General features: G+C 44.1%; 2 protein-coding genes across 2 annotated transcripts in view; one reads left to right on the top strand and one right to left on the bottom strand.

The window, feature by feature from the left end:
- The window catches only part of EVC (EvC ciliary complex subunit 1), a 155,758-nt gene extending 139,756 nt beyond the window's left edge, over positions 1 to 16,002 (bottom strand). The window contains exon 1 of the mRNA XM_040419113.1: positions 15,658 to 16,002. Coding sequence (XP_040275047.1) covers positions 15,658 to 15,825 — 168 coding nt within the window. The 5' untranslated portion in view covers positions 15,826 to 16,002. The remainder of the gene's footprint in view (positions 1 to 15,657) is intronic.
- A 118-nt stretch (positions 16,003 to 16,120) lies between these two features.
- The window catches only part of EVC2 (EvC ciliary complex subunit 2), a 171,505-nt gene continuing 162,924 nt past the window's right edge, over positions 16,121 to 24,701 (top strand). Inside the window, exons 1-2 of the mRNA XM_040419112.1 lie at positions 16,121 to 16,541; positions 23,885 to 23,936. Coding sequence (XP_040275046.1) covers positions 16,281 to 16,541; positions 23,885 to 23,936 — 313 coding nt within the window. The 5' untranslated portion in view covers positions 16,121 to 16,280. The remainder of the gene's footprint in view (positions 16,542 to 23,884; positions 23,937 to 24,701) is intronic.

Raw genomic sequence — 24,701 nt, 5'->3', positions numbered from 1 at the left:
TTTATAGCTGCAAAGATGACCAGCAAAGGATGGAAAACGTTATCAGCTGAAAGAGAGTCTACAAAGGCTATGGAACCAGTTGACATAGAAAATTTTTTTTTTTTTTTACATGTTAGCTACCTTGAATAAAAAAAATTAAAAAAAAGTTGCATTAAGTTTCAGTCTGCAATCTTCTTTCCTACATTCATTTTCAGACCCCTTGACATTCAGTTTCCAACCTACTCCAAGTTTCTGAATTTTCTCAGGTGGGTTTGTCCCCCTCAGTAATACATGCTGGATGTGAGGTCTGTGTGTCTAATGTATCAGCATAGCTTCATTCCTGGACTAGTTTTCCCGTCTACAGCACTTGTATTAATAGTCATTGATGCTGAGAAGTGTCTGATTAGTCTCCCCCCCCCCCCCCCCAAGAAAAGTTTGCAAAGGGTGCTCTGGTTTCTACATACACTTGTGCACAGCCTACATGATCCCCCTCCCACAAATAGCTTGTCTCCTTTTCTCCCTATCTACAGCCTCTGTGAGCTACCTTCCTTTGATGCTTTGTCCCCTCTCCAAACTCTGATCTGCCATGTACATTTTCTTCCCCCTCCCCGCTGCCATCTCTAACACTAAGAGAGGAGTTGGGGTAGAGCAGACAGAAACAGTAGCAGAGCTCCGACAGATTTTATGCCAGATCAGGAGCACAGGCAAGGACCTTCACAAATTCTGCAGAAGCAAAATAACATGATGTTTTTAATGAAACATTTTTGAAAGTCGAACTTAAAAATATCAGTGTAAAGACCTTTAAAGGGGTTTACAAAAGGTAGTGGTGGGTAGTCACGGGCTCAAACGAAAAATAAATAAAAAATACCCCACTAACCTGGAGCCGCCTGGTTCCAGCACTGTGCCTCTTGTCCACCCGAAGTATGAATGGCCATCAGTGGTGACATGCATGCAAATGCCATGTCACCCTTTCAGTTGGCAGGGACAGGAGGTATGGCGCTAGAACAGTGAGGCTCATACCAGGTGAGTGCTGTGCTTAATTTTTATATTTTTAGGTGGATGCCCACCCACTCCTAATTTTTTATTTTCCCTGCTGTTCCCTGCCTGAGTTCTCTGGATCTGGCATTGTCAGAAGCTGCCTGAATGTCTGCCAGCCCCATTAACTATAACGGGGACTGGCGGAGATCCGGTTGCAACCTGGTAAATATGCAAAGAACTGGCCGGACTAAAACCGCTGAACACTACTGTGATAGTATCCTAAGGGTACTTTCACACTAGCGTTGCCGGAACTGCCTGCCGGATCCGGAAATCCAGTGTCTCTCCAGTGTCATCCGGAAAAAAGGATCCAGTATTTTTTTTTTTCATATTTTTAAGGCTCTGCACATGCGCAGACCAGAAAACCGGATCCGGCATTAATACATTTCAATGGGAAATAATTTGGCATTCCGGCAAGTGTTCCGGAATTTTGGCCTGAGAAAATACCGCAGCATGCTGCAGTATTTTCTCCGGCCAAATACCGTAAAAGTGATTGAACGGAAGACATCCTGATGCATACTGAACGGATTGCTTTCCATTCAGAATGCATTAGGACAAAACGGAAGCGTTTTATTCCGGTATTGAGCCCCTAGGATGGAACTCAATACGGGAAAATGTGAAAGTACGCTAAGGGCGAGTTGCTACTACTTCTGCACATTTGTTCCCTGCCAGTGTGGATATTATTACCGGTATTCTTGCAACGCTCCAGTTGCTAAACCATTTGTCTTACTGTAGGTTCTGGGGGCATCTGACTACCAGGAGATACTGAGAAAGGCGACTGCTAGAGAGGAAACCAGTTCTGCAGTTGTGTGAGCAACTGGTGTCATTTCAACGAACGACAAATTATCAGATTTCAAAAACTAGAGAAAGGAAACAAGTGAGAAATTCCAAGAGTAAGAATATTAGAAAAAAAATAATAAGGAAAAAATATTTCTCGAGGATCCAGACAGCTCCTTGTCTGACCCTTTCTAACTTTAAAATAAAGACTTTAATCATGACCGGTGTCTTGTCGTTACCTTGAAGTCTGGGTGCTTCAAGTTACTGAAGGACATAGTTAAGATGGACACTAAAGGCTACTTTCACACTAGCGTTTCTATTTTCTGGTATTGAGGTCCGTCATAGGGTCTCAATACCGGAAAAAACGCTTCCGTTTTTGTCCCCATTCATTGTCAAGGGGGACAAAACGCAACGGAACATAAAGGAGTGCTCCAAAATGCATTCCGTTCCGTTCTCATACCGGAGAGCATGCTGCGGTTTGCTTTCCGTCCTGGGATGCCGAGCAAGATGGTTCCGTCATGACCCACAATGCAAGTCAATGGGGACGGATCTGTTTTCTTTGACACAATAGAAAACGGATCCGTCCCCCATTGACTTTCAGTGGAGTTCATGACGGATCCGTCTTGACTATGCTAAAGATAATACAACCGGATCCGTTCTGAACGGTTGTATTATCAGTAACGGAAGCGTTTTTGCTGAACCCTGCCGGATCCGGCAAAAAACGCTAGTGTGAAAGTAGCCTTTTGTTAAATGTGACATTTCTACAATTCTCCCCATTTATCTTCACCTCTCGGCTCCCTTCTGCTCATGCAGGTGCCTGAGATTTTCTACTCAGATTGAATGGAAACAATTGGTTCTGATGGAAATAGACCTCTTCATATTATTCATTACAACTACTGACTATATTGAGGATGTGATGCATTTCATTCTGAGTACAGGATCAGAGAAAATGGCTGCATTCTTCTAAAGTGAAGAAAAAGCTTTGCGGCACTCGGTTGTTGGTACGCTACTGGAAGTCGGGTTCCCGCCCCGTTGTATCAAGAAGAATATAAAATCCAGTTTGTGCGATGTGATAAATTTCATTTAATCAGAAATGCGGCAAATCATATACGTGATGTTTCGGCCACAATCCGGCCTTCATCAGACTGGTACCGCTAGAGGGACTGCACGGAAAGCGGGCGTTGTCTTAGGAATCGCAGAAGAACTCTGCCAATGGTTAAAGTGTCACCCCTACTCCGTAGTGCTTCTGTAGGGTTTCCGTTCTTCCGTTCCGCACCATTCCGCATCTCCGGATTTGCAGAACTATTTGAGTGAATGGGTCCGCATCCGTGATGCGGGATGCCCACGGAACGGCGCCTGTGTGTTGCGGATCCGCATATGCGGTCCGCAATACGGCAACGGGCAGCACACATTTGTGAATAGAATAGGGTGAATAGAATTTTTACAGTCTCCATTCTGAGCTGTGCCTCGTGCATAGTTCAGTAGGGAGACTGCCATGGCAAGCCTGGATCACTTCAGCAGCGTCCAGTCTGCCATGGAAACTGATCGGAGCCCCGTGCTTTCATTGCAGGGGCTCCGATCAGAAGGCAGAGGGAACCACATCCCTCTGCCTTCACTCACAGGTGCCACGATCAACACTGAAGGGTTAAATGAAACAACCAGCACCCGCTGCGTATGGAGCAGGGTCACTGCAGAGGCCAGCTCCATACACCCGCGGGCGCATAACGCCATATGGGTTAAGGGGGTTAAAATATCATTACTTGAACCAACTACAGAAGAACTACAACCAGGAAATTCCGCCTATTTTCACCTAAAAATGATCATGAAAATGGTATTATAGTCATAAATAGCATCAAGATATGTAATACCATTTTGTCTTCCACTACCTTTACCTCAAATAAAATGATACCATCTCTAAAACAGGGGTTTCACTTTCTCCATCATCGCAGATTCTCCTGGAGAGACTAAAGAATCCAATTTCTTGCAGCAATTGTATGTACAGGCTGTTGAGGTTCTGTTTTGCTCCCTCATTACCAGATACCCACTAAAATGGAGGAACTAATACACTAACATTCTGGTAAACATCTACATTTAAGGTCCGGTTAATTAGATCTTTGGTGGTCTAGGGAAGTAAAGTTTTTAGTTTTTTTTATAATATCCTTGGTGGTCTAGGGTAGTGAATTTTTTTTAAATAATATCCTTGGTGGTCTAGGGTAGTGAATTTTTTTTTATATAATATCCTTGGTGGTCTAGGGTAGTGAATTTTTTTTTATATAATATCCTTGGTGGTCTAGGGTAGTGAATTTTTTTTTATAATATAATATACTTAATGGTCTAGGGTAGTGAAATTTTTTATTTTTTTATTATATCCTTGGTGGTCTAGGGTAGTGGTTTTTTTTTTAATAGCCTTGGTGGTCTAGGGTAGTGTTTTTTTTTTATAATATCCTTGGTGGTCTAGGGTAGTGTTTTTTTTTTTATAATATCCTTGGTGGTCTAGGGTAGTGAAGTTTTTTTAAATAATATACCTGGTGGTCTAGGGTAGTGAAGTTTTTTTATAATATCCTTGGTGGTCTAGGGTAGTGATTTTTTTTTATAATATAATATACTTAATGGTCTAGGGTAGTGAATTTTTTTTATAATATAATATACTTAATGGTCTAGGGTAGTGAAATTTTTTATTTTTTTATTATATCCTTGGTGGTCTAGGGTAGTGTTTTTTTTTTTTTAATAGCCTTGGTGGTCTAGGGTAGTGTTTTTTTTTTTAATAGCCTTGGTGGTCTAGGGTAGTGAAGTTTTTTTTTTTATATAATATCCTTGGTGGTCTAGGGTAGTAAATTTTTTTTATAATATAATATACTTAGTGGTCTAGGGTAGTGAAGTTTTTTATTTTTTTATTATATCCTTGGTGGTCTAGGGTAGTGTTTTTTTTTTTAATAGCCTTGTGGGTCTAGAGTAGTAAAGGGGATGAATACCAACAGCAGCTAGGCTTAAGGCTGAAGATCTCCTAGGATATGGCCATAGACGGCTTAGCACACAGACGCTGCATCATCAGCTATTAGTCAATTACAGAAACACTTGACTGATTAATATGACTGTGCAACTGGCTGATGGGATGTGTGAGAGGAGAACAGGGAAAGCAAGATATTTCTACATTTCTGTAACCAGAATGGGCCTCCCCCTCTGGTCACCCATGGAGCTGAACAGGCATTACAGACTATGGCCCCTTTCACACGAATAACACGGATTAGGACCGGATGCGTTCAGGGAAACTTGCGCAATTTCGCAAGCAAGTTCAGTCAGTTTTGTCTGCGATTGCGTTCCGATGCGTTTTTCACGCGCGCGATAAAAAACTGAAGGCTTACAAACAACATATCTTAGCAACCATCAGTGAAAAACGCATCGCATCCGCAAGCAAACGCAGAATATAGAACATGCTGCGATTTTCACGCAACGCACAAGTGATGTGTAAAAAACAACGCTCATGTACACAGATCCATTGAAATGAGTAGGTCCGGATTCAGTGTGGGCGCAATGCGTTCGCATCAGGCATTGCACCCGCGCGGAAAACTCGCTCGTGTGAAAGAGGCCTATATGTCCATCCTTAAATTTATATTTTAAAGATGTTTCCAGGTTCAGGATATCGATGACCTATCTTTAAGTCATCCATAATATATTGGTGGGGGTCAGGCTGTCAGCAAAGGGGCTGTGACTCTTGTGTGAATGCTGCAGGCTCTTCCTCTGGATCTGCCTTCCTGCGGTGGTGCAGGATATTGCAGCTTCTGTTTATTCAAGCGAATGCGACGAGGCTGTAATACCCTGCACGGCCACTAATAAGTCGGTGACATGAAATGACCCAAGAAGCCACAGTCTGACATTATCCAATCAGTGCTGCCAGCGTCAGAAGGCGCAGGGACGCTCCCCCAAATGGTAACTCCCATTTGGACCTTTACAGCAAACTGGTAGTAATTCATTCATTATTTCTAGCAGGAATAATAGAGGAATGGCACAACATGGAGTCATAAGAATAGATGCTCCAGAATTATTATATAGGGATCACAAGTAGTTACTAGACATGTCAAGAGAGGTGACAGGTCCTCTTTAAGATGTGGCCTACTTGATGGACAGAGTTCTTATTGTAAGGGCCATAAGCAACACTAAGGGCTAATGCACACGAAGTATTTCCTTTCCGCTTCCGTCCCGTTTTTTTTTAACTTACATTCACTTCAATGGGTCTGCAAAAACAACGGAAGGCACTCTGTGTGCAATCCGTTTCCATATTTCCGTTCTGCAAAAAAGTAGTGCATGTCCTATTATTGTCCGCAAACCATGGTCCGAGGCCCCATTCAAGTCAATGGGTCAGCAAAAAATATGGAACGCACACAGAACACATCCTTATTTTGCGGATCCATACTGTAGAAATGCTATGCCCAGCCCATATTGCTCATGTGTTTGGTGATTAATAAGTTACTGTTTCCGATCCGCAAAAAACGGATCGCATACGGAAACCATACGGATATGTTTTGTGGAATAACGGAACAGAAGAGGACTTGAATTAGAGGGGAAAAAAACTCAGATACGGGACAACGGACCGCAAAACAACAACGGTCGTGTGCATGAGCCCTAACCATGGAGAGGCTCGTTCCCTTTTTTCGAGGGATGAAGGCTATCACTAAGGCAATGCATGGAAGTCTTAATAGAGAGGATGTCACCTGGTTCAGAGACTGACAGAGCTCCGCTAACACTGCAGCAGCATGCTGATGTCTTGTGCGGTCCCCATGTGCTGTTCTTCAAACTGGGTTGTTAACAGGCTTCCGTAATGTGACAACCAACATTGTGGGTTATGCTCTTCTCCCGGCCATATATACGCTATGACACTGAGAATTATCTCTGACCTTCAATGTTCGTACAGAGTCACACTGGAAAAGACAGTATAATGTAATACACAAGATCATCTACCAGGATGACTTTAAAGGATAACTTTTAAAGGTCATATTTTTTATTCATTTGTTCGTTTATTAGAGCTAGGCATGTACACCTGAGTAAGGATAATTTTCACACTGCCGTTTCTAGGTCCGCCTGTGAGATCCGTCTCAGGACTCTCACAAGCGGCCTAAAACGGATTAGTTCAGCCCCAATGCATTCTGAATGGATAAGGATCCGTTCAGAATGCATCAGTTCAACTCTGTTCAGTCTCCATTCCGCTCTGGAGGCGGACACCGCGTTTTGATGTCCGTCTGACGAAACTGAGCCAAACGGATCCGTCCTGACTTACAATGTAAGTCAATGGGGACGGATCTGTTTTTACTGACACTATAACGTGCAATTGAAAACGTATCCGCCTCCCATTGACTTTCAATGTAAGTCAAAACGGATCCGTTTGCATTATCATGGTAATGCAAACGGATCCGTTCTGAACGGATACAAGCGTTTGCATTATAGGTGCGGATCCGTCTGTGCAGATACTAGACGGATCCGCACCTAAACGCAGGTGTAAAAGTAGCCTTAGTTTATCAATGACTGCCAAAAGATCTGTAATTACCTTATAATAACAGCTTTCATTAATGTCCCCGTCCCTTTCCACTGCTCCCTTAAAAGACCATTGCTAGGGCTGGACTGTCTTCCCTTTAGTATAAACAGAAGACGGAGGGGCGGTCCTCCACACTGCATGCCTGCATTAGGCTTCAGAGTGAGGAGGCGTGTCTCTCAGTAATCCAATCTGATTGGCTGGCAGGGAGCTGCTGGCTACAGCAAGTTTGTATGTGACCTGAGGAAATGCAGTTTTGGCCTCAGAGAACTGGCAGAGGAGCCATCTTGAGAAGATTCTCATAATGTAGGATTCAAAACAGCCGTAACTAAGGGGAAAACTCAAGGAAAACAGTGGTAAGTGAAGACACTAAAGATTGCTCTATGCATAATGCTGCTGCAGCAGTAACATATGCTAAAATTTATTTTTTGATGAAAATATGACAGCTATCCTTTAAAAGTGAAATGTAAGTAAATGGACACCCCTGAATTCCATTTCTTGTTAAATTTTTTTTAATCTAAAATATATTTCCACTGGATATCTGTTATTTTGGTACAGAGCTACAAATCCCCTGTGTAGACACAGATTTAAAAGATAAAATTCTGTCTACAAGTATCCACCACTAGGAGGAGCTTAGGAGTTTGCTGCATACTGTTATACTTTACAGGCATTTCCAATTCATTAAGGGTATGCCCTATGTACAGGATAAGTGGGTCCAGCTCTGGGACCACTAGTGTCATGAGAGGGGACTTCCAAGCTAGCACTGCACCCAAAAGTTATCAAGTAAGGGGGTGAAGAACTGACACAATGGTCATGTAGAGAAAAAAACAACAAAAAAAAACAAATGCCAGGCAAGTCTGTCTTGGCTGACATATCCCAGCATCCTAATGGAAGGCGCATTTTGATATTTGCTATGGAATTTTCCCAGGTCTGGGACAAAGGGTAGGAGGAGGTAGTAGGGAACCGTCCAGGGTGCATACTTATATTAGGCAGAATGAGAGCACAATTCTCAGAAAGCATAGTTGCCAACTGTCTCAAATTTGGCAGGATTGACCCTGATTTTCAGAGACAGTCTCGCGAAATTTGCGCTGTCCAAGGCCAGAAATGGGCAGAGCTCAGACCCGGACCGGGTGTTCCCAGGGGCCGGGCTTAGATGCCGATTTTATCAACTGAAACATTGGTAAGGATGTTAAAGGAGTCGTCTGAGATTTTGATATTGATGGCCTAGCCTCAGGATAGGTCATCAGTATCTGATAGGTGAAGGTCTGTACCAATCAGCTGTTTGAAGAGGCCGTAGAGCTCTGGTAAGCACTGCGGCCTCTTCCTAGGGCAGTGGCGGCACGTTCATTAGTCACATGGCCTAGGAGCAGTTTAAAGGGCTTCTGTCAGCCCACTAAACCGTTTTTTTTTTTTTTTGCTTAATAATAACCCCTACACTGCGATCTCAGCATACATAAGTAAAATAAGAATTTTGGTTCAGTAGAATTTGCTAAAACCCTATTTTTATAATATGTAAATTACCTTGCTACCAGCAAGTAGGGCGGCTACTTGCTGGTAGCAGCCGCATCCTCCGATGGTAATGACGCCCCCTCTGCTTGTTGATTGACAGGGCCAGCAGACGGGATCTTTCTCCGCTGGCCCTGCCTGTTTTCATTCAATATCTGGCGCCTGCGCCGCGGCCGTACCTATCTTCAATCGGCGCAGGCGCACTGAGAGGTGGCCACTCACTCAGCCGCTTCATCCTCAATGCGCCTGCGCCGATGACGTCACATCTACACCCGGCGCAGGCGCATTGAGGATGAAGCGGCCGAGTGAGTGGCCACCTCTCAGTGCGCCTGCGCAGATTGAAGATAGGTACGGCCGCGGCGCAGGCGCCAGATATTGAATGAAAACAGGCAGGGCCAGCGGAGAAAGATCCCGTCTGCTGGCCCTGTCAATCAACAAGCAGAGGGGGCGTCATTACCATCGGAGGATGCGGCTGCTACCAGCAAGTAGCCGCCCTACTTGCTGGTAGCAAGGTAATTTACATATTATAAAAATAGGGTTTTAGCAAATTCTACTGAACCAAAATTCTTATTTTACTTATGTATGGATAAATCGCAGTGTAGGGGTTATTATTAAGCAAAAAAAAAAAAAAAAACGGTTTAGTGGGCTGACAGAAGCCCTTTAAGTAAATGGGGCTGAGCTGCAAAACCAAGCATGGCCACTATACAATGTACGGCACTGATCCTGAGGACAGGCCATCAATATCAAAATGTCAGACAACCCCTGTGGCAGAAGTTAGCCCCGCACTGCCTGCCAGTGTACCCTGTACTGCAAGCTGCATTGATGTGGCCAGGAGCGGGGTGTCAGGTACAGGCTTTAGAAAGCGGGAAGGCCATGCTCAGGGAAAGTAATGCTGACCAATAAACCCAATTATATTAAGGGGAGCACTCACTGCTCGTGTCACTGTGTCAAAATGTTCACAGTAGAGATGAGCAAATAGATGTGTTCATCAAACAGTCCTTGAGCAGCGAGGGGCAAGAGGCGCTGCATGATTGACATTGCAGATATCTCGCCTGAGCCTGTTAATCTTGCACCTGAACCGTTGCTCAGAGGCGCAGCGCATGCGCAGAGGCTCTGCTGCGGATAGCGGAGCAGCTGCACATGCCACTACACTTCTGGCTAGCCGGAGCACTGGCACAAAATTGACTGGACCGGGTGAGACATCCGCCCTGACAGCCCCTCGCTGCTCAAGAACTCTGGTAAATGATTTAATTCGTACAAATCGATTTGCTCACCGCTAATTCACAGCAATGTGAAAGTTTAATAAACCTGTGAATAATTTATTTAACCCTTTCATATAAGTTTAATGAGTCAGACAAGTCCCCAGCACACTGACATTAACAGCGCTGATCGGTAAGCTATAATGGTCAACAGTTGTACGGTATTATAAACATGGATCTTATAAGAAGTCAGAGGTTAAACTGTACCTAAACATTTCTATATACTTTATTAAATCCTATTCTAAATGCCATTAAATGAACCCTTAGGCCCCTTTCACACGGGCGAGAATTCCGCGCGAGTTGGACGCATTGCACCCGCACTGAATCCGGACCCATTCACTTCAATGGGGCTGTGCACATGAGCGGTGATTTTCACGCATCACTTGTGCGTTGCGTAAAATTCGCAGCAAGCTCTATATTGTGCACTTTTTCATAGAAGTGAATGGGGCTGCGTGAAAATCATAAGCATCCGCAAGCAAGTGTGGATGCGGTGCGATTTTCACGCATGGTTGCTAGGTGACGATCGGGATGGGGACCCGATCTCTATTATTTTCCCTTATAACATGGTTATAAGGCAAAATAATAGCATTCTTAACCCCTTCCCGACCTATGACGTACTACTACGTCATGGGAACCACTGCGTTCCCGCAATTTGACATAATAGTACGTCATAGTGATCGTGCAGGCACAGGAGCGGTGTGCGCGCGATCACTGCAGGGGCCCGGCAGTCCCTGGTAGCCGGGCCCCTGCTGTATCCGCCGGCATCGCTGTAAAAGCCGATACCGGCGGATTAACCCCTTCTATGCCGCGGTCCACGCTGACCGCGACATAGAAGGGGTTTGTGTTGGGTAAGTGATCGCATCGAGTCCCCGTGCTGCTGTGGCGGGGACCCGATGCGACACAAGGCAGCCCGATGCCGTGCAGAGGCTGCCCAATGCCTTGCACGGCATCGGGAACTGCCTTCTACGGGTGCCGAGGAGATCCAGCCTCAGGCCCGGTCTCCTAGGCAACCTGTTAGTGTATGACTCAGTGTTATACATGAACAGGTAATGCATTACAATACAGATGTATTGTAATGCATTGCAGAGGGGATCAGACCCCCAAAAGTGAACATCATAAATAAAGTAAAGAAAAAAAAGTAAAAAAAAACAAAAAAAAAACGCACCTTTCCCCTTATTTTATAATAAAAAAATAGGAAAAAAAAGCCATTTTTGTCACCTTACATCACAAAAAGTGCAACACCAAGCGATCAAAAAGGCGTATGTCCCACAAAATGGTATCAATAAAACAGTCACCTCATCCCGCAAAAAATGAGCCCTTACCTAAGACAATTGCCCAAAAAATAAAAAAAAACTATAGCTCTCAGAACATGGAGACACTAAAACATCATTTTTTTTGTTTCAAAACTGCTATTATTGTGCTAAAGTGAAAAAAAAAAAAATATATATATATATATATAAACATATTAGGTATCGCCACATCCGTAACAACCAGCTCTATAAAAATATCCCATGACCTAACCCCTCAGATGAACACCATAAAAAATTAATAAATAATGTAAAAAAAAAAAAAAACATTTTTGTCACATTACATCACAAAAATTGCAACAGCAAGTGATCAAAAAGGTGTATGCCCCTCAAAATAGTACCATTCAGACCGTCACCTCATCCCACAAAAAATGAGACCCTATCTAAGAGATTCAGTCAAAAAATAAAAAAGCTATCATTCTCAGACAATGGAGACACTAAAATATGATTATTTTTTGCTTCAAAACTGCTATTATTGTGCTAAAGTGAAAAAAATAAAAAAAGTATACATGTTAGGTATCGCCACGTCCGTAACAGCCAGCTCTATAAAAATATCACAAGACCTAACCACTCAGGTGAACACTGTATAAAAAAATAAAAAAAAAACAGGGTTAAAAAAAAGGCATTTTTGTCACATTATATCACAAAAATTGCAACAGCAAGTGATCAAAAAGGCGTATGCCCCCCACAATAGTACCAATCGGACCGTCACCTCATCCCGCAAAAAATGAGACCCTACCTAAGAGAATCGGTCAAAAAATAAAAAAGCTATGGCTCTCAGACTATGGAGACACTAAAATATCATTATTTCAGTTTCAAAAATACTATTATTGTGTAAAACTTAAATAAAGAACAAAAAGTAGACATATTAGGTATTGCCACGTCCGTAACGATCTGCTCTATTAAAAAGTCACATGACCTAATCCCTCAAGTAAACGCTGTAAAAATAAAAAAGCTGCCAAAACATCAGTTTTTTGGTTACCTTGCCTCACAAAAAAGTAATAGAGCAATTAAAAATCATATGTACCCCAAAATAGTACCAATAAAACTGGCACATTATCCTATAGTTTACAAAATGTGGTCACTTTTTTGAGTTTCTACTGTAGGGGTGCATCAGGGGGGCTTCAAATGGGACATGGCATCTAAAAATCAGTTCAGTTAAATTTGCCTTCCAAAAACCATATGTCGTTCCTTTCCTACTGCGTCCTGCCGTGTGCCCGTACAGCAGTTTACGATCAGATGTGGGGTGTTTCTGTAAACCGCAGAATCAGGGTAATAAATATTGAGTTTTATTTGGCTGTTAACCCTTGTTGAAAAAATTTATTAAAATGTAAAATCTGCCAAAAAAGTTTAATTCTGAAATTTCATCTCAATTTTCCATTAATTCTTGTGGAACACCTAAAGGGTTAACAAAGTTTGTAAAATCAGTTTTGTATACCTTGAGGGGTGTAGTTTCTAAAATGGGGTCATTTTTGGGTGGTTTCTATTATGTAAGCCTCACAAAGTGACTTCAGACCTGAACTGGTCCTTCAAAAGTGGGTTTTGGAAATTTTCCTAAAAATCTTAAGATTTGCTTCCAAACTTCTAAGCCTTCTAACGTCCCCAAAAAATAAAATGTCATTTTCAAAATGATCCAAACATGAAGTAGACATATGGGGAATGTAAAGTAATTACTATTTTTGGAGGTATTACTATCTATTATAAAAGTAGAGAAATTGAAATTTGCTAATTTGCTAATTTTTCCCCATTTTTGGTAAATTTTGTATTTTTTTTCATGAATAAAAATGATTTTTTAAAATGATTTTTACCACTGTCATGAAGTACGATATGTGACGAGAAAAAAACAATCTCAGAATGGCCTGTATAAGTAAAAGAGTTTTAAAGTTATCACCACATAATTTGACACATGTCAGATTTGCAAAAAATGGCCTGAGCAGGAAGGTGAAAACAGGCCCGGGGTTGAAGGGGTTAATACAGAATGCTTAGTAAATTAGGGATGGAGGGGTTAAAAAAAAAATAATAATATTAAACTCACCTCATCCACTTGTTCCCGCAGCCCAGCTTGTCTTCTTTCTTCTTCTTCGAGGACCTGGGAGAAAAGGACCTTTGGTGACATCATTGCGCTCATCACATGGTCCATCACATGGTGATGGCCCTTTGTGATCAGAGCAGTGACGTCACCAAAGGTCCTTTTCTCCCAGGTCAACAAGCCGGGCTGCGCAAACAAGTGGATGAGGTGAGTTTAATTATTTATTTTATTTTTCTACCCCTCCAGCCCTATTGTACTATGCATTCTGAATTAAGAATGCTATTATTTTCCCTTATAACCATGTTATAAGTGAAAATATTAAAATCTACACAACACCGTCCCAAACCCGAACTTCTGTGAAGAAGTCCGGGTTCGGGTCTGGGTATCAATCATGAGGATTTTTCTCACGCGCGTGCAAAATGCATTAAAACACTTTGCACTTGCGCTGAAAAATTGTGCATTTTCCCGTAACGCACCCGCATCTTGTCCGGCCCTCACACGCGTCAGTTCTGTGTTGTGTGAAAAACGCAGCATGTTCTATATTCTGCGTTTTTCACGCAGCCCTGACCCCATAGAAGTGAATGGGTCTTCAGTGAAAAACGCATTGCATCTGGAAGCAGGTGTGGATGCGATGCGTTTTTCACTGATGGTTGCTGAGAGATGTTGTTTGTATACCTTTAGGTTTTTTATCACGCGCGTGAAAAACGCATCAAAACGCATTGCACCCGCATGGAAAAAAACTGAACAATTGAACGCAATCACAAATAGTGCGAATTTCACGGAATGCACCCTGAACGCATCCGGACCTAATCCGTCACGCTCGTGTAAAAGGGGCCTAATGGAACCATTTACTATTGCATACAATATAGTGGGAAGCTGATTCCAAATGGGGTGGAATTGAAAAAAAAAAAAGCCTCTGGATAGGTCATCAGTATCTGATCAGTGGGGGTCCAAAACTCGGGCTGTTTGAGAGGGCACTGGTACTCGCTACAGCGCCGCAGCATTCTCGCAGCTTTGCCTAGAGCCCTAGACCATATGATATCACATTCATCGATCACATGGTCTAGACCAGTGATGCTCAACCTGCTGTTGTAAAACTACAACTCCCACCATACCCTGTTGTAGGATGGTAGCTGTGGGCTGTCCAAGAATGCTGGGAGTTGTAGTTTTGCAACAGCTGGAGGGCTGCAGGTTGGGCATCCCTGGCCTAGACAAAGCTCATCCCTACTGAAGTCAATGAGGCTGAGCTGCGATACCAAGCGCAGCCACTATACAATGTATGGCGCTGTGCTTGGAGAGCATTGAGAAGGCCACAGTGCCTTCTCAAAAAGCTGATCTGCGGGGGTCCCAGGTGTCGGACCCCCACCGATCAGATACTGATGACCTATTTACCTGTCATCAGTGCCATGGGTTCCAGCACCACACTCCCTTCATCTCCACCTCCGTTCCCCCTGGACTGAAGCGTGACGTGTCGTCTACACGCACAGTGTCACTGGCCAATCGATGACATCGGAGAGAACGCGTAAAGGCCTTGCACTTCACCGCTGAGGCTGGCAGCTGTGAGACGGCATGTCACACTAAGGCCTCTTGCACACGACCGTATGTTTATCGCGGTCCGGAAAAAATGGATCCGCAAAAAATACGGATGACGTCTGTGTGCATTCCGTAAACAGCTGGCCCCTAATAGAACAGTCCTATCCTTGTCCGTAATGCGGACAATAATAAGACATGTTCTATTTTTTTGCAGAACGGAAATACGGACCTGGAAAGCCCACGGAGTAACCTCTGTTTTTTTTTCGCACCCATTGAAATGAATGGTTCCGTATACAGTCTGCAAAAAAAAAACAAAAGACGGAACGGACACGGAAAGAAAATATGTTTGTGTGCAAGAGGCCTTGGTGCTGAGAGGTGAGTCTTTTTATTTTTAACCCCTGCCTGCACATATGAAGGGTCCTCTGTAATGTAGGAGCGGTCTGAGATGGTGCAGACTTCTGGACCATATTTCATATATGTGCAGCGCCACCAGAGTATGGTTCTTTAATAATATAATAATAAATGTTGTGGGGGATTTATACATTTGGTGCAGTCGTGGGATACTCCGCCGAGAGGGCGTTATACCGAAAATACTTTACACATATATACATTGGAAACAGTAAAACATGAATCCAAACAGATGAGAAATACAGGAGGACATTATTATCTACTGGTCTGCACATAGACATACACATGATGGTCACCTACCTTCCTGGAGAGCAGGGGAAGAAGCACATACCAACACAGGAGTCCTGCAGCCACCCCCCCAGTCACAATGCCCAGCACCACAGCAGTGGCCAGCAGACCAGGGACCACCTGGAGGGAGTCTACTGAGAAGGTCAGGACTACATCAGAGGAGCAGCTATTGCTAGCCATGGCTGGAAGTGTGGAGCTAGAAGCCCTCACATAGACTCAGGACACACTCCCCTGACATCTTCTAGGGTTGCCATACACATGATGCAGCCCTATTGTTAGGTGCAGAGCCTGAAGGCAAGTCTTACAAGTTCTCAGAGAAGTTTCCATGGAAGTTTTGCCTCAAACCCCCTCACTACAAATCCCATGATGCAAGAGGAAGAAGAAGAGGGCTCACATTACTGCTCAGTGCACCAATCTCAGCCTGGAGGTGGGATCATCTCACATTCCTAAAACTGTTGAGTCCCAAGTCCTTCCTCCCCTCCTGGAAGTGCTGAGCTTTCTGCATTACAATGTAACCAGTTCCCTGCAACTTGCAACATTGTATCACTGAAGGGCTGTGGAGCCATGCCAGGGATGGGGATGCCAGGCGGCACATCTGACTGTGGACCCTAAAATCAGCCCATAGCTTTGATATCATGGAGGAGGGTGGTTATGTGTGGGTGACAGCCCATCTCAGGGGCCACCCATGGGTTGCACTAGTCATCATGGTTTTATGTGTGACTGCTCTGCCCTCTGCCAGGGCTTCCTCCGTGATCCCTGGCACCTCTTTATTAAATGGGGGGCAGACTAATATATATGACAGAAGCGGTGAGGATGCCGGAGGCCTTCTGAAGACTAGATCGCCCTGTGTCACTTCTGATTGTGAGCTTCTGGACAAGAACTCTGGAGATAGCCAGGTAAGTGGTCCTTGTACTATATGTCGAGGAATAGATAGGTGGTGCCTAATTTTAGGCTACTTTCACGCTGGCGTTTCGGCTTTCCGTTTGTGAGATCCGTTCAGGGCTCTCACAAGCGATCCAAAACGGATCCGTTTTGCCCTAATGCATTCTGAATGGAAAAGGATCCGCTCAGTTTGCCTCCGTTCCGTCTCCATTCCGCTCTGGAGGCTTGCAGCGTTATGGTGTCCGTCTGATGACACTGAGTCAAACGGATCCGTCCTGACACACAATGTAAGTCAATGGGGATGGATCCGTTTTCTATGACACAATCTGGCACAATAGAAAAGGGATCCCTCTTGGCTATTTTAAAGATAATACAACCGGATCTGTTCTGAACGGATGCATGCGGTCGTATTATCTGAATGGATCCATCTGTGCAGATCCATGACGGATCCGCACCAAACGCGAGTGTTATATGGAAGGATAAGTGAGAGATAGTACTTAAAATCTGATAGATATTTCTATATTCGTTGTATTGTTATCCTGTTCTGGAGTCGCAGCCTGTTTGATGGCCCAGAATGTCTGTCGGTATTTTGCTGGTTGCTATTGGAAACAGTCAACAAGCTTGTCGTCGGACACACCCCAAGCAGAGCTGATATAGTGGTGATGACTAGTGTTGAGCGAACTTGTGTTTTAAGTTCGGCGTCTAAAGTTCGAGTTCAGGTTATCGAAGTATTCCGTTATGGATTCTAAATTCCGTTATGGTCCATGGTAGCGGAATCCATAACGGGATACTTCGATAACCTGAACTCGAACTTTAGACGCCGAACTTAAAACACAAGTTCGCTCAACACTAGTGATGACCTTAGCAACCAGCCCACCCAGCACCCTCTGTAGCATCTTCCGCAGGCAATCTCAAGGGAGATTTAGGCTACCCTGGTGACTTTTAGCAGCCATAAAAAAATATTGAGTTGCGAAATGCGTGTGACTAAAGTTGCATTCTTCTATCGCTTTTCTGCAAAAACGCTTGAAAGTGGTTGTCAGGTTTGGACAATCCCTTTTATGTTAGAAGAGACCTCCGGCAAGAAACTGATCATAGGGAGTTCCATTACTGAAATTAAAGGGATATTCCAGTTATTTAAAGTATTAGATTGATGGGGGTCCTACCTCTCGGGAACCCCACCGATCATGAGAATGGGGCCCTTTACCCCATGGAGCCCCTCGAAATGAATGGAGCGGTTGGTTGTGCAGACGCTCAGCAGTTCCATTCATTTCTATGGGAGATACTAGACTATCTCTCGAACTGCCATAGAAATGAATGGAGTGCCTGAGCACATGCACGGCTGGCTGCTCTGGTCATTCGGGAAGTTACTCCTAACCTGTGGATAGGGCAGGGATCAGCAACCTTCGGCACTCCAGCTGTTGTGAAACTACAACTCCCAGCATGCTCCTTTCACATCTGTGGGAGTTCAGAGAGCAGCCAAGCAAGTGTGTATGATAGGAGATGTAGTTTTACAACACCTGGTGTGCCGGAGGTTGCTGGTCCCTGGGATAGGGGATAACCTCCAGATGTTGTAAAACTACAACTCCCACAATGCCCTGCTGTAGGCAGATAGCTGTAGGCTGTTCGGGCATGCTGGGAGTTGTAGTTTTGCAACAGCTGGAGGGCCGCAGATTGAGCATGCCTGACTTAATATAACCGAAATACCCCTTCAAGGCTTTATGGCTATTTCACATCTGTGTACTGTCTACTTTAAAGGGGTTCTCTAGAATTTAACTACAGATGATCGATCCCTGGGATAGGTCATCAATTTCAGATCGGGGACGGTCCAACATGCCGAACCCCACCAGTCGGCTCAGTAGCTCAGCTGCAGAACTACACGGCTCCATCCAATGTGCAGTGGGCAGGAATGGGAGCTGTGCTGCAGTTACCAGCTCCGGCCACTACATGGTGGAGGGAGCTGTGTAGTTCTGGTGCCCCTGAACAGCTGATGAGGGGGCGGGGTGTTGGAATCCCACCAATCAGATATTAATGACCTGTCCTAGGGATAGATCATTGTTAAATCCTACAGAACCCCTTTAAACTGGACAGTACACAGATGTGAATACGCCATAAGGCTCTTTAGGGTGGGTTAATGTATTCGGAGTCTTCTGTGGATCAGGAGGAAAACTCTCTGAAATGTGCGTTGGGCGGGTCCTCTGCTGCTTTCGACCTTTGCATTTCATAAAATGACACACTGGTTGAGATTTATCAGAACTGGTGTAAAGTAGAACTGGCTTAGTTGCCCATAGCAACCAATCAGATTCCACCTTTCATTTTACAAAGGGGCTCAGGAAAATAAAAGGAGGAATCTGATTGGTTGCTATGGGCAACTAAGCCAGTTCTACTTTACACCAGTTTTGATAACCCCCTCTGTGTACTGAATACTCGCAGCGATAATATTTCTCTACAGGTTTTCTTCACACCTTAGAATCTCATCCACTTGTGGGTACTGTACAATGGTACAACTCCATGACGGTAACACTGCGGATTTACCGCCACGTGTGGATGTACCCTTAAGGAGGTTATCCAGGAATATCATGGTCATGAGTCGGCACTCCGGTTATTTTGCTGGTGTGGTGCTTGCGTCCAGGGGAGCCGTTCCGTATCAAATAAGAAGAAAAGACCAGCATTCACTTCTGAATTCCAGTGTATCTTAGTTTATTATCACTTTATGTATGTGACACGTTTCGGCTCTACTCTGAGCCTTCCTCAATACTTACCTGAGGATAGGTCATCAATATCAGATTGGCAGGAGTAGGACTCCTGGCACCCCCACTGATCAGGCTGCTGCACTCACTGCGGTCTCTTCACAGTTTACTAAGCACAGCGCCTTACATTGTATAGTGGCTGTACTTGGTATTGCAGCTCAGTCCCTTTCAAGTGCAACTAGGCCATATGACCGATGTATGGTGATTTTACTGGCCTAGGAAAAGGCCTAAGCGCTCATGGGGCACCGCGGCCTCTTCCAACAGCTGACTCACAGGACCCCCGCTGATCTGATATTGATGACCTATTCAGAGGATAGGTAATCAATATCAAATTACTGAATAACCCCTTTAAGGCCGAAAATTCCTGAAGGGGGTAACACATCAGTGTTTTAGTACAGTCCGTGTTTTTAGCACAGATGCATGCTCTATTTTGTCCGTGTTCATGGATCCATCACGCCCATTATAATCTACGGGTCCATAAAAACCAGAGAAGCATCACAGATGACACCCGTGTTTCACGGATCATTAGGAAGACACCTTTTTCGCGGATTTAAGCATGGACATGGATGTGTGAATGAGGCTTTAAAGGCTTGTGTGCCTGGAGACTGTACGGCTCCCTAATATGAAGATGGTCCGGTACATTGAGAAAGCAATGCACAGTATGGAGTCCAGCAAAGAATGCCACAACTTTCTATCTTTCAGATTAATATGGATTCCAAAACAATGTGGGGGGAAATTTGTCATTCCCCCTACCCCGGTTTTGCATCTTTATAGAAGCCATTGCGACTTTAAGTCACAACTGGCCTCCCTTACCAGTTTCAGAAAAGGGGTTGTGGTGAGGGTAGGGTATGGGGCCCTGTACATCCATCATCATTTACGCCAGAAACCGCCATAAATTATGACTGCAATGCATTGTAGCTCAGAGAGGGCGTAGATTTCAGACTGGTTGCGCGGACTGCCGGAGGAGGAATGTCATTTATGATGAGTCATGCCTCCTCCGGCAGCGCAGGCTCCTCAAGACTGGTATAGCGCATGCTGGTCTAGTGCCTTTATGTTTCCTTACAAACTGCCATGCACTAGGACAGGAGCGCTATTATGGCACCATACAAAATTGACCTATAACCTGCTCTCCTGCGGTAACCAAGTGCCACCCTACGAAGTCAGTAATGATACCAAGGGTGCTTTTGTTGCGGAAAAATTGATTGAAAATCAGTTCCATTCTTCTCAGGTTGTTTTAGCGGCAAGCTCATGGATTTCTGCAGACTCCATTCAGATGAATGGAACTGATTTTCTGCAACATAATCTGCCGCATATGAAGGCGCCCGAAGACTGCAGATACTTCTTGTGTAAGAAAGACTATCAATGATCCGGGGCCGGGCCCAAGCTCTGAAAACTCCATATTCATGCTTTGTGATTTAATATTCAATTCAATTGGTAATAACTTGTGAAATTAGTTTTCAGGTCTGAGGGAAAAGACTCCTGCTTTGGGGATTACTGCTATATAAATTCCTTGCTGGTTATAAGCCTATAACAATACTGCCTTTATTATGTAGGCGAGATTTTATCTGCTCAAATTGCAAATCAGCTTCCTGACCTAGTCTAGTGCCAAGGTATCAGTCGCAACGTTGAATTTGGAATTATTAGTCAGGGAAGATGGTTGAGATTGTGTGTAATGAAGGTCCAACAATTTACATACAGTGTACTAAGGTAATATGGTTGATGATGGAGTGGGGTTTGGAGCACTTACAAGTTCACCAACATTAAGGTAAGACCCCATTTTAATGGAGCATAGAGTATATCCACAGCACTGGCTGACAATGAAAGCTACAACCACCAGCATGTAACTGTAATGCCACAATATTCACTGGAGCGGGACCCACCTATCACATTTTCACTGAGGACTGTAGGGAAGTGGATGATAATAACATCCCTGGTGGTGTACAGTAGTGAAGGGGTCAACCGCACCATCTAGTGAGCTGGGGAAGTGAAGAGGTTAATAATAACATCCCTGGTGGATTTGAGGAGGGAAGTGTTGATAAGAACATCCCTGGTGGTGTACAGCATTGAAGAGGTTGACAGCACGATCTAGTGAGCTAGGGAGGTGAGAGCATTAATAATAACATCCCTGGTGGACTTGAGGAGTGAAGTGGTTGATAACATCCCCGCTGGTGTACAGTAGTGTTGAGCGAGCATGCTCGGCCGAACACCAGTTCGGCTCGAGCATCGCTTTGCTCGAGTCAGTGTATTTAAGTGTGATTTAGCATCTATTTGAACTCCCAATCTCTTGTACATTAGAGGCAAGGACCTTATCCACTCAGCTATAAAGCTGAACGCTAAACTGTGTCAGAAAAACCTCATAGTAGTTTCTGATGTAGTAAGTATTCCTATTCAGCAGAAGACTTATTTTATATTTCTGTGCAGGTTAACATGTAGCTGTATAGTGTAGTGGTTAACATCCTTGCCTGCGCTGCGGTTTAGCATTCAGCTTTATAGCTGAGTGGATAAGGTCCTTGCCTCTAATGTACAATGCTGGGAGTTCAAATCCTGGCAGAAACTTTTCAGAAATTTAGATTTAAAACACTGGGTGTCCCCAAGCACTGACTCCATATATGGATATAGCTATATATGGAGTCAGAGCAGGAACTCCTAAGCCGAACTAGAGCCGACACTAGAGCTGAACTAGAACTCCTAAGCCGACACCCTCCCCTCTTCAGAGCAGGGGGTGCCTAGGGTTCTCCCATTGACTTCCATTGTGCTCGGGTGCTCGGTAGAACACACTTTGGTGCTCGCCCAACACTAGTGTACTGCATTAAAGAGGTTGACAGAACCATCTGGGGAAGGGTGGAGGTTAATAATAACATCACTGATGGTCTAGGACAGTGAAGGTGTCAATCAGCACATCCCTGGTGGTCTAGAAGCTGCTCAGACTGATACTGCATCACCATCTATCAACCAGAGTGCAGTTCAGACAACTATCGAATGAGAGAAGATAAACAGGTTAATTTTTTTAATACTTCCTGACAACAAAATGGGCCCCCTTGCTGCTGAACAGGCTGCATAGACTATATGTCTGATGGGACTGCATGTATACCGTGAAGGGTCAACTGGTTTCCTGGCCCATACTAGAGCCGATTAATTGGACATTGTTGAAAGGTTTTATAAAATGCCAAAGGGGTGACATCTAGGGGTCGGCTACACAACGATTTTGGTTGCACGACAACTGTTGCATCCAAGGATCTCAGTGGGGTAACAGTGCAGCATAAAAGTGGATCAGGTAGCAGCGTGACTTACACGTGTGCCGCAACCATGACCACTGATTTTCACAAACTCCAATACTGCTGGATTTGTTGCGATCGCTGCAAATGTTCGAGTCCCACTGCAACCCCATTAATTTCCGTGCTAGCACCACTACACTGTGGTCCTTGGGTACAACACTTTTTAGGCGTGCACCTAGAATGTTGTTTTTTTGGGTCTACAGGTGAAATTCGCAAATTTGAATATCGCGATAAAGTTCATTTATTTCAGTAATGCAGCTTAAAATTAGAATTTTGTGAAAAGGTTGAATATTCTAGGCTCAAAGTGTCGCACTCTAGTCAGCTAATTAATCCATACCCCCTGAGCAAAGGGGACCTGAGATTGTGACTTTGGGGTCTCATAAGCTGTAAGCCATAATCATCCAAATTATAACAAATAAAGGCTTGAAATATCTCGCTTTGCATGTAATGAGTCTCATATGTTAGTTTCACCTTTTAAGTTGCATTACTGAAATAAATTAACTTTGCACAATATTCTAATTTTTCAAGTTTCACTTGTACTGCGCAGCTTAAAGGGGTTGTCTTACTTCAGCAAATAACATTTATCATGTAGAGGAAATGAATACAAGCCACTTACTAATGTATTGTGATTGTCCATATTGCCTCCTTTTCTGGCCAGACATTTCTCCATCCCATTATACGCTGCTCATTTCCATGGTTAAGACCACCCTGGAATCCATCGGCGGTGGTCGTGCTTGCGCGCTATCGGGAAAAGCACCAGCCTATGTGCGCTCCCACAGTCCCGGCCACCAGAGAGGCCGGAGCTTTTTCCTATAGTGTGCAAACACGACCACCGCTGATGAATTGCAGGGTGGTCAAACTCAAGGAAACGAGCTGCGTACAATGTGATAGAAAAATGAATCCAGCCAGCAAAGGAGGGAATATGGACAATCACAATACATTAGTAAGTGCCTTGTATTAAGTTTTTTTTATATGATAAATTCCACTGGTGGAAGTGAGACAACCCCTTTAATAATAGAGGAATATTAGGGTATTGCCATCCACAGGTTCCTACACTGTAACATCCATGCCGCTTGCTCTCTCATCACATGTAGACTGCATGTGAGTCCCATGTAAAATGCAACATCCTCCGAAAAGTTCATCAATCCTTTTTTATAGCCGCCCCGGGATATAACAACAGCTAAGGTCAAAGTTGTACAAAGGATTGTATCGAAAGGTCTATTGATGTAGTCGTGGAGCAGCAGCCCTCCCCGGAATGAAATATTTCTGTGACGTCCATGTTTTACTTTTGCTCCACTTATCCATTGTTCTCCTTGTCCTATTTTTCTTTTATAGAGATGGAATAACGTAGAAACGAGGGCTGAAGATGTACCAGCATCTGCTACAGGTTTGTGTTCTCTTACTTCCCCTCCTTTTCTTCTGCGCATTTAGCTTTTTGTTACATTTGTGTAAGGACAGCAGGGAATCGACAATCAGAGACTCTTTAGGCCCTCTTCACACGAGCGAGTTTTCCCGTGCGGGTGTGATGAGTGACGTGAACGCATAGCACCCGCACTGAATCCTTACCCATTCATTTCAATGGGTCTGTGTACATGAGCGTTTTTTTTATTTTTTTCACGCATCAGTTCTGCGTTTCGTGAAAAAAACACAGCATGTTCTATATTCTACGTTTTTCACGCAGCCCTGGCCCCATAGAAGTGAATGGGGCTTCAGTGAAAAACGCATTGCATCCGGAAGCAGGTGCGGATGCAATGCGTTTTTTAACTAGTGGTTGCTAAGAGATGTTGTTTGTAAACCTTTTCGTTTTTTATCATTCGCGTTAAAAAACGCATTGCACTCAAAACAAAACTGAACGCAATCGCAGACAAAATTGACTGATCCTGCTTGCAAAATGGTGCGAGTTTCACTGAACGCATCCCGACCTAATCCGTCGCGCTCGTGTGAAAGAGGCCATACATGATGTATACATTCGGCTCCGGGTCCACACACAGACATTAAATACTGCGGACATGCTACGAAATAAACCAGCTATCGCATCCTTAGGCCTCATGCACACGGCCATTGTTTTTGTCCGCATCCAATGTGGACCCATTCACTACAATGGGGCCGCAAAAGATGCGGATAGCACTCCGTGTGCTGTCCGCCTCCGTCG

Source organism: Bufo bufo, chromosome 2 (genome assembly GCF_905171765.1).
Source record: "Bufo bufo chromosome 2, aBufBuf1.1, whole genome shotgun sequence".
NCBI lineage: Eukaryota > Metazoa > Chordata > Amphibia > Anura > Bufonidae > Bufo > Bufo bufo.
This window is presented reverse-complemented; position numbering and strand designations above follow the sequence as displayed.